Raw genomic sequence first — 16,344 nt, forward strand, 5'->3', positions numbered from 1 at the left:
CTGCAATCAACTCCAGAGACCTAGCCCAACCCTGTACATCACATCCTAACCCTGTGAGTCATATGCCTTAGTACTAGACCATCAATATCAGGTCACTGTATTATAGCCTTTTCATGTAGCACAGCATGCCTGATAGCACATTACCAGTAAGTTAAGGTGTGTGTGTGTTTCAGTCTATTCCTGTCTGTGGCCTAAATCAAACGCAAAATTCTGCACTTCTGTTTAATTTTAGATTTCAAGACCCCAAAAGATGAAGAAAATGAGAGACTAGAATTTCAAAAAGATCTCAAGAAGGTTATACAATAATAGACTATGCCTAGATGAGACCATGGCATTGGCTAGAGAAGGGATCAGAGCCCAAGTGGCACTGTTATTGGACAGTTAAAACATGCACCAAGGTTCACCTTTTGTAGGAAGGTGCCAGACATATCTGGGCACCAGGAACATTGAGCATCATTCAGGGAAGGCATCAGACCCTCAACTTTATTCAGGTAGTAACTTGAATGTGATGAGGTTCCTATGCTTTGTCACTCTTCACTTCCTCCTTCATATCCAAGGGAGGCAGAGACAATGTGAATAAAAAATTTTAATCTAGGAGACTATAATAACTGCAATCAATCTATGCATGGCTCTCAAATAGCTTTCTCCTAACCAGTGGTTGCTCCTATTGTAGGGTCTGACATTTTATAGAACAATGACAATTACAACTAGGCCTTCAAAATGGTCCTTAACCTATTATATCCCAAATCTCAATGTACTTTCAACAGAAGGAAGTTCACTTTCAATAGCGATCTCATATTGTGAGGGAATACAAGATTAAAGCGGGATGTGTCTGAAGTTCTTTTTCAATAAAAATCCTAAGCCTTGTAGGAGCGCAAACTCAAGGTTTTGAGTGTGACTGCTTAGTCCATGGACAATTTCCCGTATCTCAGAAGAGGTCTCTAAGAGGTGGCTGAGCTGGGGGAAATTCTAAAGATTTGCAGTTCTTCCAGTGAAGCCCTGACAGGCCAAATATATTTCTTACATAAAGATCAAGAGAATTTTCCCTCCTCCTGTTTTAGGATCAAATTGTTCTTTGTAAAGTGGCTACACTGGGCCTGGTGAAAGGCCCACTCAGCAGGAAATTGACAGACAATCTCCAACTAATAGTTTATTTATTTTTTCTCCATCACTTTAAAGCATATAATAGGAGTACGGGGACAAAGAGTCAAAGACAAAGGATCAGTTCCTTCAAATAGAAACGAACACAGGAGTATTTAGTAAGTGTAAATTATTTTGAAAATTAACGGGGAGTACGATCAAGAAGGTGAATCATCTGCATATGCACTGAATTTGATTTCTGGAAAAACATTAAGAGGTAAAACGACAGCTAGGCTTATAACTCAGAGACAGAAACTTGTTTGATATGTACTAAGCTTTGATAGCCGCGTTCTCAAGGCTCTGCCCTCTCACCATTTCTAATAACTCCCCTTACTCTTTTCCCAGTACAACCGAGCTGGGGAAGAGGACAGCAAAAGACCCTGGTCTAAACTCAAAAATGTTTCCCAGACCACGCGACTTCCTCCAACAGCAGCAGGTCTAGCTCCATCTCGGTCCTCTGCAGATCCCAGGCTCCATCTAGCTTTTCTAGTCTCCACCCTCCCCCTCCCCTTCGAGGCTCCACCTCCCTCGACCCTCTCCTCCAGGCGCGCCTCCCCTCTCCCGGACTTTCACAGCCACGGGGGACACCGTCCTCTCGCTACCTACCACACTCCTGTCTGCTGGGCATCGGCGCCCAGATCTCCATTGGCTCAGGCTCCCCTTGCCCCCGGCCGGTCCGAAGCTGCGGCCAGCGGATCGTACGGCCGGCCCAGGTCCGACCCATCCTCGTGACGGTCCCGCCTCACTCACCCTCTGTCACCTCGAGCACCTTAATCTGTTCCTCGGCAGCCGCTCGCACCTCCTGCACTGGGGACAGGATCCCGGTGAGCGTATCCACCAACGCCTCCTTCAATCCTTGTGCCACTGGACCCGGCAGCCCAGAGGCCGCACCACCCGCTGCCGCTGCCGCCATCTTTCTTCCCTTCAGCCCGCCAGCCCCGCGGCCGGGACCCGCCACTAAATGACGGCTCCCGCGCGCGGCCAATCCGCGAAGCCGCGCCTGCGCACCGGAGCAGGGCGGGAGCCAGAAGGGGGCGGGGAATTGGTCTAAGCCTCCAGAGACAGCGCCTCCTGTTGTATGGACGGAAGCTGCACCTTTTCCGGCAAGAATCACTTCGCATGTATGTGAAAACTGAGGTTAGGGGGCTTTTTCTAAAGTGGAACAGCAAGTTAGCAAACTCACTTGGAACAAACGCCATAACATAGGACTTTAAATTCATGGATCTTTCAGGTATAAGATACTTTGTTAGGAGAGAGGAGGTGAAATGGGTGTAGAGGGCTATAAGGAGAGAGGTCTGGGTCAGAAATTGCTATTTTAAACCAGTCTTTCCCCCCACTCCAAACACTGAAAAAAACCGTTGGCTCAAGTGAGCTTCTTCATCTCAGCCTCAAGAATTCAAAGGTAGGGGAAAAGAAACTGAAGTGGACTGGGCAGTGGGGAGTGGTCACCTGCAAAAGACCCAGTCCCTTGGTTTTCCAGCCTAGTTGAGCCCAACTTCAAAATTGTGGAGTGTCTGGCCAGGAGAGGGCATCTGCGTGGGGAAGGGTATTTCCTCCAGAGTAAGTACTTGAATGACTATTTGAGAATGAATCCTATTCGTTGAGAACGTATCAATTTTTGCCCCCTGAGAAATTGTGTCTGGACGTTTAAGGAGTGAAGGAGCATGAGTAGTTTAATATGGATATCCTAGGGCTGGTTGTAGGAAATGGCTGAAGGAATAGAGATAATGCTAAATACTGGAGCAAGTGAATTATGCAGAGGGGTTAAAAATGCAGGGCAGAATGTAAATAAAACAATCCATTTCTAATTTTAAAAAATGCAGGGCAGGTTGGCAAGCATGTAGTGGCAGAGGGATAGAATGGCATGTTGTTGGAGTGGGAGGCTCTAGAGGAAGAGAACAGGTAATTTTTAGCAAGCTGTTAAGGTTGAGTGCCTTAAAATGGTTTCTAGGAACTCAGACTCTCATTCCCAAGTGACAGGAAACCAGATGGCAGTTCCTAGCCTAGTTTAAGACTATGACGGATAAATTGATAGTGATCTGGGGTTGTCACTTCATCTGAGTATTCTTCCTAAAGATGGATTCCTTGATTTGAGGACAGCTCTAAACACATTTGTCATTTCCCATGTTTGAGGACAGGTGGGTTGTGTTATCACAATTTTATAGGAAAAAGATTGCTTGTTGGACCTTGGAATTCCACAGTAGGGAATAGTAGGACTTCTTTTCCTTCTTTTCTTGTTCCATTAGAGCAGCTTCTTTTTTCCTGGATTAATTCACTTTTACCCCTGGAAGAGAACAGGAAAGTCCAGAGGGTGGTAGAAATTTTCAAGCATTGTGGCAGTGGATGGAGGACTCAAGAACCCTGAATTTTGGGCTGGTGAAGGATGCTATGTCCACAGCGTGCAAGTAGGAATCCCCCCCCCAAGCCCCCACTTTCCCCAACCAAAAGGTTCTAGAGCTTCTGCTTAGGATTTGAGGATCAGACATTTCCAGGCAGATGAGGTTTACCTCTTGGTGAGGCAAATGACCACAAGCAGTCTCACCTTGCAGATCAAGGAATGGGCCACAAGATAAATGGAGACAGAAACCAGACAGAGAGGGAACTAGAGAGAACCAGTGGACAATACAGGAGATAACTTTATTGAAACGCAAATGGCATCAAACAGATGAATCTTGCTGGGAGGAGACATGCCTGATGGAACAGAGGGCCCAGAGGAGAGGGGCCTCTGGCAGTGATGGAGGAAGGCCTCTTCAGCTGGCCTGGCATGGATTTAATTTTCAACCAATTTGTTACTTAAAACAAATTACCGAGGGGACAGCTCAGCTCTCTTCATGATTGTTACCGCAACTATATACAACGGTTTGCTTTCCAGATTCAGATTTGCTTTCTCTACATTAGATATAAAAGGGGGTAGATTGAAAGAGGGGAGGGTCAAATGAGAAAAAACATAAACACACAGACACACACATATCCTGGTTTGGGGCTTTATGTCCAATAAATTAAAAAAAAAACACACCAAAAACCTGGTGCAAAAATTCCTGCCCACTTTCCACCTGAGGATTGCCATGCATTTGAGAAACACAGACTCCATCACATACACAGTGCTGTCTAAAACAGGATGGGGGTGGGTGGGGGGAGGGAAGGAAAGGAATCTGGTAGGGGTTGGAATTCTTTTTAAAAAAAGATTGTTCTGTTAAAAAAAAAACACAACACAAAAAACAACAACAGTAACAAAAGCCATTAAGTGGGAGGTTCCTGCAGAGCAGTATCCCAGACACTGGCTGGGATATGGGAGCTCTTGGCTTATTATCTAACATCTTCTGTCTCCAAGGAACGGCAGGGAAGCAGGGAGTTCCCACAGGAGATGACCAAAGGCCCGCCATCGGCCTTTGGGGGGACCAAAGGGGTGATTTTAGTGCAATCTGTTTTACACTTGCCTTCCTCCAGCTTAGTTCCTCCCCAGATGCTTGGTCCTAGATTTCAAGAGGCCTAGTACTAGCACATTACTTTGTCCTGTACCCATAAGCTCCCTCTCAGGGAAAACTGACAAACTTGAAACAAATCCAGTTGTCAACATCCTTCTCTACCCCACGGCCCCATCAGCTAGAATCTGTGAATCTGGAAAGGTAAGAAGCTCCTCTCAGATTTTTTTTTTAAGGATTTTATTTGATCACTGTGGCTGAGTAATTCCGTACCCTAGGCTTGGCATGGGGAAAGGAAAGGATGAGCCGAAGGATTTAGTTGCCCCTGTCCTGCATCTTCATTGTGCTTCAGTCCCTCCCGTGAGCCAAGCAGAGCATGGAGACGGGGTCTTCCTGGGGGTTCTGGAGCCCCCCGCTGCCTTGGGGAAGGAGGTTCTAGCCAGGTTTCTCAGACCCAGCAGTGCCCTTTAGAACTCAACTAAAGGAGAGGGGATGTTGCTAAGAGCACAAGTTGCCATGGAAATACAAATGAGCTTTTCTGACTTTTCTCATCCTATTATATAATCAGAAAAAGGCTCGGAGTAGACACAATCCTGCAGAAGAGCAGTCTGGAAGAGACCTCCGACTGCTTTCTTCTGCTACAGCCCATTAGTTTCCCAGGTAAAAATTTCAGAGCCAGGAGGTTTTTCTCTGAAGACTGTGTGCAACTAGAAGAGATGCCAGCATCCCCCTAACGTCTGCCCAAAGGCACACGTACCTTTTCTTTCTGCGTTAAATAAAAGGAAAGACAGAAACCTAAGGGAACACAGGAAAGGTCACTTTGAAATTAATGCAAAAGCCTGAATTATAACCTAGGATCTTCTTATTTTTTGGTCCTAAAGCCCCTCAGTGTGGGGACTCTGCTACTTGCCTTTCCCTTTGAAAAAGTTAATTTCACACTGTAGCGTGCATCAGAATTTCCAAGACGGTTTGTTAAAACACAAATGGCTGGGCCCTCTCCCTAGTTTCTGATTCAGTAGGTCTGAGATGGGGCCTGAGAATTTCATTTTTAACAAGTTCCCAGATGTTGCGGCTGCTACTGCTGGTCTGGAAACATAAGTTGAAAACCAGTATTTCAAGAAATGGAAGAGTTCAATCAAGGAACCAAGGCTCCATTTACTTCCATGACCACTCTTGTCAACAGAAAATTCACCATGGCATAATCCTTCAGAAAAATAGCCAAAACATCCAACTGGGAGGACCCAGTATACATAGGTTTAGTTTGCAACTGTAATGGTCTCTGTGCAGCCTCCAGATTTCTATCGGGGTCCTCATCTTCCCGTTTACTTCTGTTTCCCAGGGTCTCTGGCTGGCAGCGCTTGCCTCCAGGGCTAGGCTGAGCGCACGTCCACACACATGGATCCTCAGCTGTGGGGAGAGCCAAGTTGGTGGCCCCATGTATCCCTGATCCGGTTGGTTGAGGACTCATGAATAGATAAAGCTGATTCAAGTATAAAGGGCAGTATCTTCAGGCATTGGCCTTTTGGGAACACAGTGTCCCTAAGACCATTTTATTACTTATGGCCTCTTTAGTGAAGCCATGAACCACTAGTAGCCAGAACTTGCTAGTAGTTCCTCGTCATCAGAAGAGTATACCAGTATTATATTAGTATATCCATTAGTAAACCCTCTGGAAATAAACAGTTCATCCCATCAGTGGAGGTGACTTATAGTCTGCTTGTTAGCGTCAGCTTAGCTAAGCCCCAAGAAGAAGAAAAAAAAAGTATGATGAGGCATTACATTTGGTGATCTGGATTACTTTAACACTTAAACCCTGTGTTAAACCTGTGATTAGGACAAGAACAGCTTCCTTTCCTAAACACCCTGCAATAAAGAATCCTTAGAGTCTCCTGTAGGTCTCCTGATGCTGGCTTGTAGGACCAAGTCCCACTCAGTCTGGCAAATTTCACCTATAAGCTGGGTTTCTGTATATGGCTGTCCTCTCAGGTGATGATGTGTTTGTGAGAAAGAGCAGGCTGCTGTCTTCCTACTCTTTTGGAATACTACAGGACGAGACTGGAAGGGAATGTCCCTCTGAATAGTGTGACCCTCGTGTCAGGGAGATAGGAGTGGAGACATGGTGAGAGGAGGTCCATTGGGAGTCTTGCAAACCAGGAAAACCAAAAAGCCAGAAATGAAATGAAAAAAAAATCCCTATTTCTTCTGAAATCCTTAAGGAGTATGAAGGGATTAGTTAGAAGGCTGGTAATTCAAGACCAAAATGTAGCATGCCAATCAAGAAGGACTTCATTGTAGGGTCTGTCCATGGATGGCACATCTTTCTTCCCTGTTAGCCTCTAGCTTCCCAATGGTCAGACTACATGAAAAAGACGTTGGTATAAGGAGTCACACAAAGACAGAGAGAAGCACCGTGGAGCTGCCACAAAGCATAGATTTTTTAAAAATATTCTGAAGCCTCAGAAGTTAGGAAACAGCAACAGCAAAGTGCTCTTGAGAGGGAGAGGGAGAGAGAGACACACACAGACATCAGGTCCCGTATTAGCCTCCAATTACCTAGTATTTTATTTTTAATGCCTAGGCAGGGATTGAGAAACACATACACTGGACAAAATATGTTGGTCATCTTCATCCAGAAATGAGAGGGAGTCTACGGAGGAACTGCTTCTGGAGTCATGGCTCTCCCCAGAAGCTGATGTTGGGTATTGAACCATGTCATCTGCTAGCCCACTTTGGTGAGGAATGGAGTGGCGGGTCTGGAGAGGAGAGGGAGAGACACATCCCAGTCCTACATAGGCTGGGTTCTTCTGAAGGTGCCTGGGGGCTGAGAAGTTAGCTGTGGGACCCAGTTTTCATTTTCGGAGGGATCCCAGTAGTCTCAACTAAGAAGCAGGTGCGTAGGTAGGAGAGAATGCCATGGATTCGCTCTTGCCATGAATTCTAGGGCAGTAAGGGGGAGCTCAGGTTTTCTGCTTCAGAGAAGTCTGGATGAGCACCCCAAGGGGTTATAGCACCATGAGGAGGCTCAACCTTTTGCAGTTGCCACATAAGCATGATTCCTTGGTGAGACGACAGATCCCCACAATGAGGGGCCCAAGTGTGCAACTGTAAACAGGGTCCCAGGCTCCAGAGGGAAAGCTGAGGCTGCAGTGCCACCTCATTAGATGGGAACACACTTTTTGGAGGAAAGCAACTAGAGACCTGGGCTAAATGCAGCAGTCAACTCAGAGTAGAGGGTGGTGGGTCCCAGAAATAGAGAGTAAAATTCGTAACGTGAGAGGCCTCCAAAATCAACCTGCCGAGGATCCAAGTAAAATTCACGATGGTATCCATGGTTATCAGGGAGCCAAGAATCCCTTTGGAGGTCTGAGGCAGTTGGAATGGAGGAAGGGGTTCTCCCCTTTCCTTTTTCTCAAGTAGCCAGTAATATCCATGATAGAAGGCACTGGCTGGGCAGCACCAGAAAGTAGAGAGTTAAGGGCTCAACCACCTGATCAAGATGGCATTAAAAGTCTGAGCCTTGCCATGGGACTGGAGCTAAGGACAGGGTTCAGAAGAGGCCTCGGTCCAAAGAAGGCCCATCCGGTCTTCCCTTCCTTCCAAGTTAGAACACCCAGCTCTGGGGCCTCCTCATTCTGCACAGCAGAGACCTTAAGGCAGTGATATCAGCACCATCCTTGAACGAACAGCCTCTTCCCACCACAGAATTGCATATTTTACAGCTGAGTTGGTTGGGGATCTTCACAGCTCATGGACTTAGCAGCAAAAGCAGTAACAGTCTCCAGCATAGAGGACCCTGTCACCCCTGGGAGCTACCAGATGAGTGCAGAAGCTTTCTTGGGGAGCAGCCTGAACCATCTGTTGGACCTCAATGGAAAGATTCTGATAGGAAGAGTCAGATGCATGGACTCGTTGGTTGGGTGGGACAGAACAGTCCAGATGAGTATGCCTGTAGATTCTGATAAGGTCTTGTGCTACATAGAAATCTGAAGAACACACACTTGGACCCAGGCTCATCGCATGTCTTTGATCTGCAGAGCCCTGAAACTTCATCCTCACCAGGCAGGTCAGCCTGGATCTCATCCCACAGGGGCTTCCGGAAGTGGCAGGAACAGGACTTGTCCACTTGAGATAAGCAAGGTTCCACAGTCCTTCAGGGTCCATCTTAAGGGATCCCAGCTCTTCCGCCCCTCACATATTAGACATCTAATCAAAGGCTTCTTTCTAGCTGGCACCTTGGGTTTTGGCTACATTTCTTAGATGATCCTGAGGGTCCACATAAGCAGGGGATGTGCACTTAATGGAGGTTAAGATTTCCTACTGGACTGTGAACACCACGGCTCAAGTCTTGCCTTGTTTTTTTAAACCTGGTGACTGGCAGACAGTAAGTACTCAGTAAGTGTTTGCTGAGTGAAGGCATGTAGACTGCCAGGCCTTCGGGTAACTCCTATTGAAGGTGGATCCCTTTAGAAGGCAGATCTTTGCCACCAAATCAAACTCCTTGAACCTTATATTCTGATTGGGAGTATTTCATATGGATGTTCAATCTCCTATCAGTGAGTATTTACTTGTCAAGAACAAATAGTAAAGGCCAGCTATGGATTTTGGATTCAGTTGAGCAGAGCGGCCACCATCAGAATAGTGCAGTGAGGGGCCCAACAGGCCCCAAGACAAAGGAATATTCCCAGTTTCCTGGTTTTCCTCCCGTCCAGCGTGGAGCTCAGAGTAGATCTTCTATCAGCATGGGGTGACAGACTCTCAGACCAGAGGCTGGCCGCTGAGCTCCCAGGCAGAACGTGTGCTTTCTCCAAAGGGAAGTCAAGGTTCTTCTCCTACTACTTCTGCCTGAGCCAATGCTTCGGTCTCCTGTAAGTCCCAAGGATGCCAAAAATAGTGGCGTGGAAGGCATCTCGCTAGTCCCAATTAGATGGCATCAGATTCTCCGAAGAAAACCCACTTGGAAAAGCCAAACTAGCCCTAGGAAAAGCAACCCAAGCATTTTGTGGACATGAGAGAAAATGGAAAAAAAAAAAAAGGAAAATAAATAAGCACATGGGAGGGGAAAAAAAGAAACAAAAAGCGAAAATAAAAAATAAAAAAAGTAGGGTTTATTGACTCTCATGCGTGTTAAATTAGAGGGTATAAGACAGAGCTAGCAGTCTTTCTCTGAAGGCTGGAATGCTGTTGTTGTGGTTTGGTGACTTCCGAGCCATCTTGTCATCGTCCCCTACGTCATCCAGGGATGGGCAGCACGCTCTCTACCTTGGCAACTGCTTCCTCTCTCTCCAGCGTCATCTTTTCCTTTCTTTCTTTCTTTCTTTCTTTTTTTTTAAATACCTTTTACAGATTGATTTTAACATTTTGTAAACCACATGCTTCTTTTTCTGAGCTCCAGCCAGATCTCTGGGGGAAGAGTTATTGGCAGTGGTCACGGAACTCGGAAGGGTCTGCGAGAAATTCTGGGGAGCGTCTGCCTCCCTCAGACTTCCCCACACCGGGCTGTCTCTCCCAGAGCTGCTCATGAGAATCAGTTAGGAACTGCTGCAGGTTTTTCTGATGTCTTCTGAACCCCTCCCCAGAAAGCCTAGGAGTTTTTAATTGAGACACGAAATCAAGGAAAAAGACCCAGAATCATCTTTTCCCCAAAGTCATGAGAGGAGGCCAGTAAATGTATCTAGGGAACACAAGTTTCCAAACTCTACCCCACCAGTCCTTACTAGCAAGTTCTCAAGGTGCAGCACCAAGAACCTGCCCTCTTTCTTCACCTCCTCCTCCCCCTCCTGTTCTCGTGGGCCGGAGAGCCAGTGCTCTGGAAGAAGAGAGGGGAGAGGAGGAGAGAGCGTCGCTGATGCCAGCATTCTGCTGTCCGGGGTGACAGGGACTGCTCGACCCTCAAAGCGTGGCCTGGAGGTTGGGGTCTAGGATGGTTTCTCGATCCGGAGACTCAATGTAATTGGCAGCTTCTTGAAGTTTCAGCAGCATGGCCATCTAAAGAGGGGCAAAAGGATGGATTCATGAGTCGGGACTCAGGGTCCTGCCCACAGAAGGGAAACATAAAGCAATCTAGGTCAGGGATCTGATCCTTGGTTCGGAAGTGATGAAGGGCCCAGAGAGCGTACAGGTGGCTCACGAAAAGGTAGCAATGGTTACTTCCGCCCTGTCTGTAAGCGTGTGCGTGCGGTGCTCAGGAGTGTCTCGGCTATACAAGGTACTGTGCTGTGATGGGGGAGGGATGCTCAAACCAGACAGCCTCTGCCTCCAAGGCGTTCACACTCAGGAGAGGACAGAAGGCCTGGACATATCTGCTGGGAGGGATGTGGGAAGTGGCTGTAAGAACGTCTGTGTTTGTCAACTTCTTCCAAAATAGATGATAATCGAATAGACTCAGTCTTATCACGGGCCAGTCCTGCACACCCACCCCCTGCCCCAGCTCACAGCCTAGTGCTTCGTGTTGGGTCTAAACACTTCAGTGTATTCACCTCCTTCCTCCTTCCCTCTTTACCTCTCTCCCGCTCCCATGCTTCTTCAAGACGGTGACCCTTCCGTTTCAGCTAAGTACACCTGGCTGGTTCTCTCCTGAATCTGCTCTTCACCCTTCTATTTACGTGATTATTAACAGTCTTCCAATTGAATGGCTTTTTTTTTTTAAACACAGGTAACAACTGTTTTTAACAAAGTCAAAATTTAAATTAAAATGTGTTATGACTTAAGTGGAAGAATTTCTTACTTGCCACGTGAAACTGCAAGGTCACAGGAGTGGTGCTGCATGTTAAAATTTTAACACAAACTGCCAAGTTATCTTCCCAAATGGCTTTGCTAACGAACACTCCCACCAGCGAAGAATGAAGTCTGTGCTTCCATCCACACTATTCTTGCTAACGTGAAACGGTTTTCTCCTTGTTTTGATGTTGTATTTCCACAACTATTAGAGGAGTTAAGGATCTTTTTATATTTTTATAAAATATTTTTGCACTTCCTCTAGTCAAATGCCTATTCGTATCCTTTGTCCATTCTTCCAATTGGAAATTTTATGAGAAGTTTCATATATTCTAGGCACCAATCCTCTTTTGGTTACAAGCCTTGCAAATATTTGCCCCTAGTTGGTCATTTGTCTCAGACTACTTTTCACAGTTCATGAAATCCACTGAACCGAGGCAATCCTCAGGATAATATCAGAGTAGAGGGAGAGAGAGGGAGAGACAGAATGTACGTGTGTCCCACTGCTTTCTTTTTTGGTTAATAGTCCTACCTGGGTCTTTATTAGAATACATCTTGCCGGCATGCATTATTATTTAGCTTAAGCTAGGCTGTAGGCATACCATCTTTATAACCCAACATTCTGACTGTTGAGCTCCTCCCTGACCTCATTCTAGTCCTAGCCTTGCAACCCTTCAGCCTCCCTCAGGGTATGCATGGAAAGTTCAACTCCGGGGCACCTGGGTGGCTCAGTTGGTTGAGCATGTGACTCTTGATTTTGGCTCAGGTCATGATCTCGGGACTGTGGGATCGAGCCCTGCAGGGGGTTCTGTGCGCAGTGCGGAGTCTACTTGTCCCTCTCCCTCTGTTCCTCCCCCAGCTCACACGCACGTGCACGCTCTCTCTCTCAAATAAATAAAATCTTAAGAAAAAAAAGTTCAGTTCCATAATACTCTTACTTTAACAATAGAATGGCTTCTACTCACCAGAGGGTCTGAGTCCAGAGAACTTGGGGTGCTGTCTTTGACTGTCCTATCCTCGGGAGGTGAGGCAATGCTATGAGGGCCCACAGTGGGAGGGGGCAGGTGGTACAGCTTTGATTGGTCTTGTTGGGCTGATGGCCAGGGAAGAGTGTCCCGGACCCACTCCACCGGGTCCTCCCAAGCTGCTTTCTGTCCATGGACCTGGATCGAAGGGGAGATGCTGTTACTGGCATTGGGATCCACAGACAGAGGCTTGCTCATGCAGTCTCCTATGACCATATGCGTTTCCTCCAATGGAAAGCCTTGAGACTCTGATCCCCACGAGTGGAGAGTCAACTCCTTTGAGTTTCCCCACAAAGGAAATAGTTGGTGTAAACAGGTAAAACTATTCTGGAGGATAATTTGGCAGACTGCGTTAAAAACTTAACATGTACATGGGGCGCCTGGGTGGCTCGGTCAGTTAAGCGTCAGACTCTTCATTTAGGCTCAGGTCATGATCTCAGGTTGTGAGATCGAGCCCTGTGTTGGGCTCCGCACTGGGCGAAAAGCCCGCTCAAGATTCTCTCTTTCCCTCTGCCCCTCCCCACCACTCCCCTCTCTCTAAAAACAAAAGCAAAAAAACCCAAAAAACAAAACAAAAAAACAAACAATAAAAAACACTTAATATGTACCCACCTCACAACCCCGTAATTTTAGTAGGAGGTTCTTCTTTAGTAATCATAGCCTTCTTTAAATTTTTAAAATTTTTTTTCATTTTTTAAAATATACTTTTTAAAAAACTGTTTCTCTTTTTTATTTTTAATTAGGCTCCATGCCCAACATGGGGCTTGAACTCATGACGCCAAGATCAAGAGTTGAACTCTCTACCAACTGAGCCAGCCAGGCACCCCAGAAATCCTATCTTTTAAAAGAATTTTGATTTTGTTGAAAACAGATGTTATCTGTGTAAGAACATTCTGAAATTGGAAAACTGTTAATAATAAAGCAAAATTTGGGGCACCTGGGTGGCTCATTTGGTTAGGCGTCTGACTCCAGCTCAGGTCATGATCTCACGGTACTGGGATCGGATCAGGCCCGGGGTCGGGCTCCCCGCTCAGCAGGGAGTCTGCTTGTCCCTCTGCCCCGCCCCCTGCTCCTGCTTGCTCTCTCTCAAATAAATAAATAAATAAAAATAATAATGCAAAATTAAATGAAATAATGATTTCTGGCATCGGTCTGATAGACAGCATCTCTAGAAACTTACCACATCATCAGGGGATGACTACTGCAATAACAAATTTCTTTTACGGAAAATATATGGCCAATAGGGTCCAGCCACTGCACTAGAGTTCGCTAGCGCTGGAATGGAGGCTGGTGATCATTATGCCCTAATTCATAGATGAAAGCTACAGGGGAGGCTTTAATAAGACACCTTCCTTTTGCATAAAGTTCTTATTCTAGCTTCTAAAAATCTTTTCACAATTTCATGTCTTCAACCCAGTGATTTAGGCAGAACAGACTTTATTATCTCCTGTATGTAACTTGGCCAAAGTAACATTTTTATTAGTAGTTAGTAATAAGCTAAGACTATAACAGGGTTTTACTTAGTTCTTAGCTCAATGATTTCTCTATTAGCTCTGATCCTTAAGAGAGAGGTCTGATCTGGCATAGAGACAGAAGGCCCAGGACTGGAGACAGGCCCCAGAGACTGTGGTCCTGTAGCCATTTGCTGAATGGTGGCTGGACACCGGGCCTCACTCTACCTCTTAGCAAAAGAACCTGACCAGTCTTCGGAGCCTCCTGTCTAACATTGAAGAGATGTTTCTGCTTTGTTAGGTGGGACAGCCTGACCCCGGGACTGAGCAGAGTCAGAGGGTAGGGCTCACCTTGATCCCATCCTTCGCTCCTTCCTGTAGGTAGGGAATGATGGAATTGTTCCACAGGTCAATGAACCATGTCCGGAAGTCCTCAATGCCAATGGGACAGGACAGAAAGAAGCAAGGGCCTAGGGAAAAGGATGAGGCCAATAAGACGGCTGAGCACCAGCGCTCTCCAGTCATCTGTCTCATTTACTCCTTAATACCAGGCAGAGGGGTCTGGTAACCAAAGAAGGAAAGGAAATTTAGAGTCGGGCTGTCCTGAGATTGCTGTCAAGACTAATGGGAGTGGCCGCCTGGCTGGCGGTCTCATCAACAGTGCTTCTTCACAAGGCAGAAGTGAGGTGAGGGAGTGAGAGGAAGTTTTCCAATTCCCTCCTAAACACTTTCTGTTCCCCATTAATTGTGAGAAAAGTGAGGGAGCGGGGTTAGCTTTCTGATGATTGAAGTGATTTACCCAAAACATGGTGCTAACTGTGAGGGGTGCTTGGTAAGTAATCAAGCAGTCCTGGGTCTGAAGCCACGAGGTTTGCCACTCCTTTACATGCTGCAGACTCCAGAAAGAAATGGGAACATCCCACTGCGTGGCAAAGTAGGAAAGGGAAGCCACCTTCTGACCCCAAGGGGGAAGCTGAACCCCAGTACCGATGAGGAAGTCTGAGGTGCTGTGCTTCTCAAGGAAGGTGTGGAGATGGTACCACAGCTTGGGCACCCAGTCGAGCACCCGAAGCAGCTCTTCCTTGTTGGCATTGATGTCGCTGTCTGATTCTACCAGCTTCCTCCTCAGGTAACGAACCAGGAAGCCATTGGCTGGCTCCACGTTGTTGGAGAAGGTCAGCATCCTGCAGTCAGGAATGGGGAGAGGGGTCAGGGTGGCCATGTGGACGTTGTCGGCATCCATCCCCTGCCAGTCCATCCCTCCTCCTGCCTGCCTCCCACTAACGCCCACTGGCTTTCTTCTCAAGTAATGGCGAGTCGACTGAACTCAGGGCAGCAGCCGTGGGCAGGACCAGTGACCCTCTTCAGATAACCATCTGACCTCACAGACCCGGGTGTGTGGGCAGAGAACCCAAATTACAGCATCCTAGCTGCAGCTCTCTTAGTTTTGTAGTTCTTTCCTCTTTTCGAGGGTTCTCTTCCACCCTGTAACCGACGTGGCAAATATCCCTACTCTCTCTTCCCAGCCCAGGAGCCCTGCCTAGTTCTCCTTCCTGCTGCTATCTACTGCCCCTCTGGCCGGATCCTGGGATTTCACTAGTTTACAGAACCTTAGGTAGGGCTGGAAGGTTTATCCAGGGCCACAGTTCTTACCTGAAGCTCAAGTGCAAGCCATGATTAGGTGTCATTTTTACAGGCTGATTGGTGGTACCTATGATATAAGGACTGTGGGAAAAAGGAGGAAAAAGGTTTACTTAGACTTGTCTTAACACCTGCTTTCCACTACGTACACCCAAGGGCAAGCTCACAGGGTGGACTGGACCAGGCTCTCCTTCTTCCCACTGCAGTGAGTTTGGTCCTGACTCCAGCTTACCATTTGTGGTACTTGCAGGTGAGAGCCCCGTTGACCAGCTCACTGATGGAGCCTGCTTCACTCAGGTCATCCAACAGGATCACCAGGGGGACATCCCCAATTCCTGTTTCCCGGTCTATCTGGTTGGCCAGGTTGGAGAGATACAGTTGCAGATCCTGAAATAAAAGAAGGAAGTGGGTCAGAACTCAGGAGGAGTGAGCACTTGGGTCAGCCGTGGGAGGAAGGGTTTTGGAGAAGGTACGCTAGGTCTGGAGCCCCCGGAGCCTTTGGTTCCTGTTTCATGCATCTGAACATTGAACTGTAGAACCAGACCACGGCGGACTGATAAGCAGTGGGCCCAAAGGCTCTAAGGCAACCACCTTTTTTTTTTTTTTTTTAAAGATTTTATTTATTTATTTGAGAGAGAGAGAGCACAAGCAGGTGGAGGGGCAGAGGAAGAGGAAGAAGCAGAATCCCCGATGAGCAGAGAGCCTGACACAGGGCTGGATCCCAGGACCTGAGATCATGACCTGAGCCGAAGGCAGACGCTTCACTGACTGAGCCACCCAGGCGCCCGTAAGGCAACTGTCTTCAGCAATGGCTCCTAAGTCCGTGAAGGGTGGGGATCATATCCGATTTCCTGAAGGGATTTTCGCTGGGTGGGTACCATGAACCACTCCAATGGATAAGCCTCCCCCTACTGGGGGGAGCCAAGATCTGAAGCACCCCGGAGTGTGAGG

At 47.1% G+C, this 16,344-nt stretch overlaps 2 protein-coding genes across 7 annotated transcripts in view; both read right to left on the reverse strand.

Annotated features, from left to right (window-relative positions):
* The window catches only part of IPO9 (importin 9), a 53,477-nt gene extending 51,375 nt beyond the window's left edge, over positions 1-2,102 (reverse strand). The window contains exon 1 of the mRNA XM_045787685.2: positions 1,891-2,102. Within this exon, the coding sequence (XP_045643641.1) occupies positions 1,891-2,053 (163 nt within the window). The 5' untranslated portion in view covers positions 2,054-2,102. The remainder of the gene's footprint in view (positions 1-1,890) is intronic.
* A 4,991-nt stretch (positions 2,103-7,093) lies between these two features.
* NAV1 (neuron navigator 1) overlaps positions 7,094-16,344 on the reverse strand; it is a 242,771-nt gene continuing 233,520 nt past the window's right edge. For all 6 annotated transcript variants that reach the window (XM_045787682.2, XM_087857252.1, XM_045787676.2 and 3 more), the window contains 6 exons: positions 15,626-15,780; positions 15,406-15,477; positions 14,740-14,936; positions 14,104-14,222; positions 12,242-12,439; positions 7,094-10,547 (listed from right to left, as the gene is read on the reverse strand). In XM_045787682.2, coding sequence (XP_045643638.2) covers positions 10,452-10,547; positions 12,242-12,439; positions 14,104-14,222; positions 14,740-14,936; positions 15,406-15,477; positions 15,626-15,780 — 837 coding nt within the window. In that variant the 3' untranslated portion in view covers positions 7,094-10,451. The remainder of the gene's footprint in view (positions 10,548-12,241; positions 12,440-14,103; positions 14,223-14,739; positions 14,937-15,405; positions 15,478-15,625; positions 15,781-16,344) is intronic.

The sequence above is a fragment of the Ursus americanus genome, chromosome 2 (assembly GCF_024610735.1).
Source record: "Ursus americanus isolate L20-20 chromosome 2, mUrsAme1.1.p, whole genome shotgun sequence".
NCBI lineage: Eukaryota > Metazoa > Chordata > Mammalia > Carnivora > Ursidae > Ursus > Ursus americanus.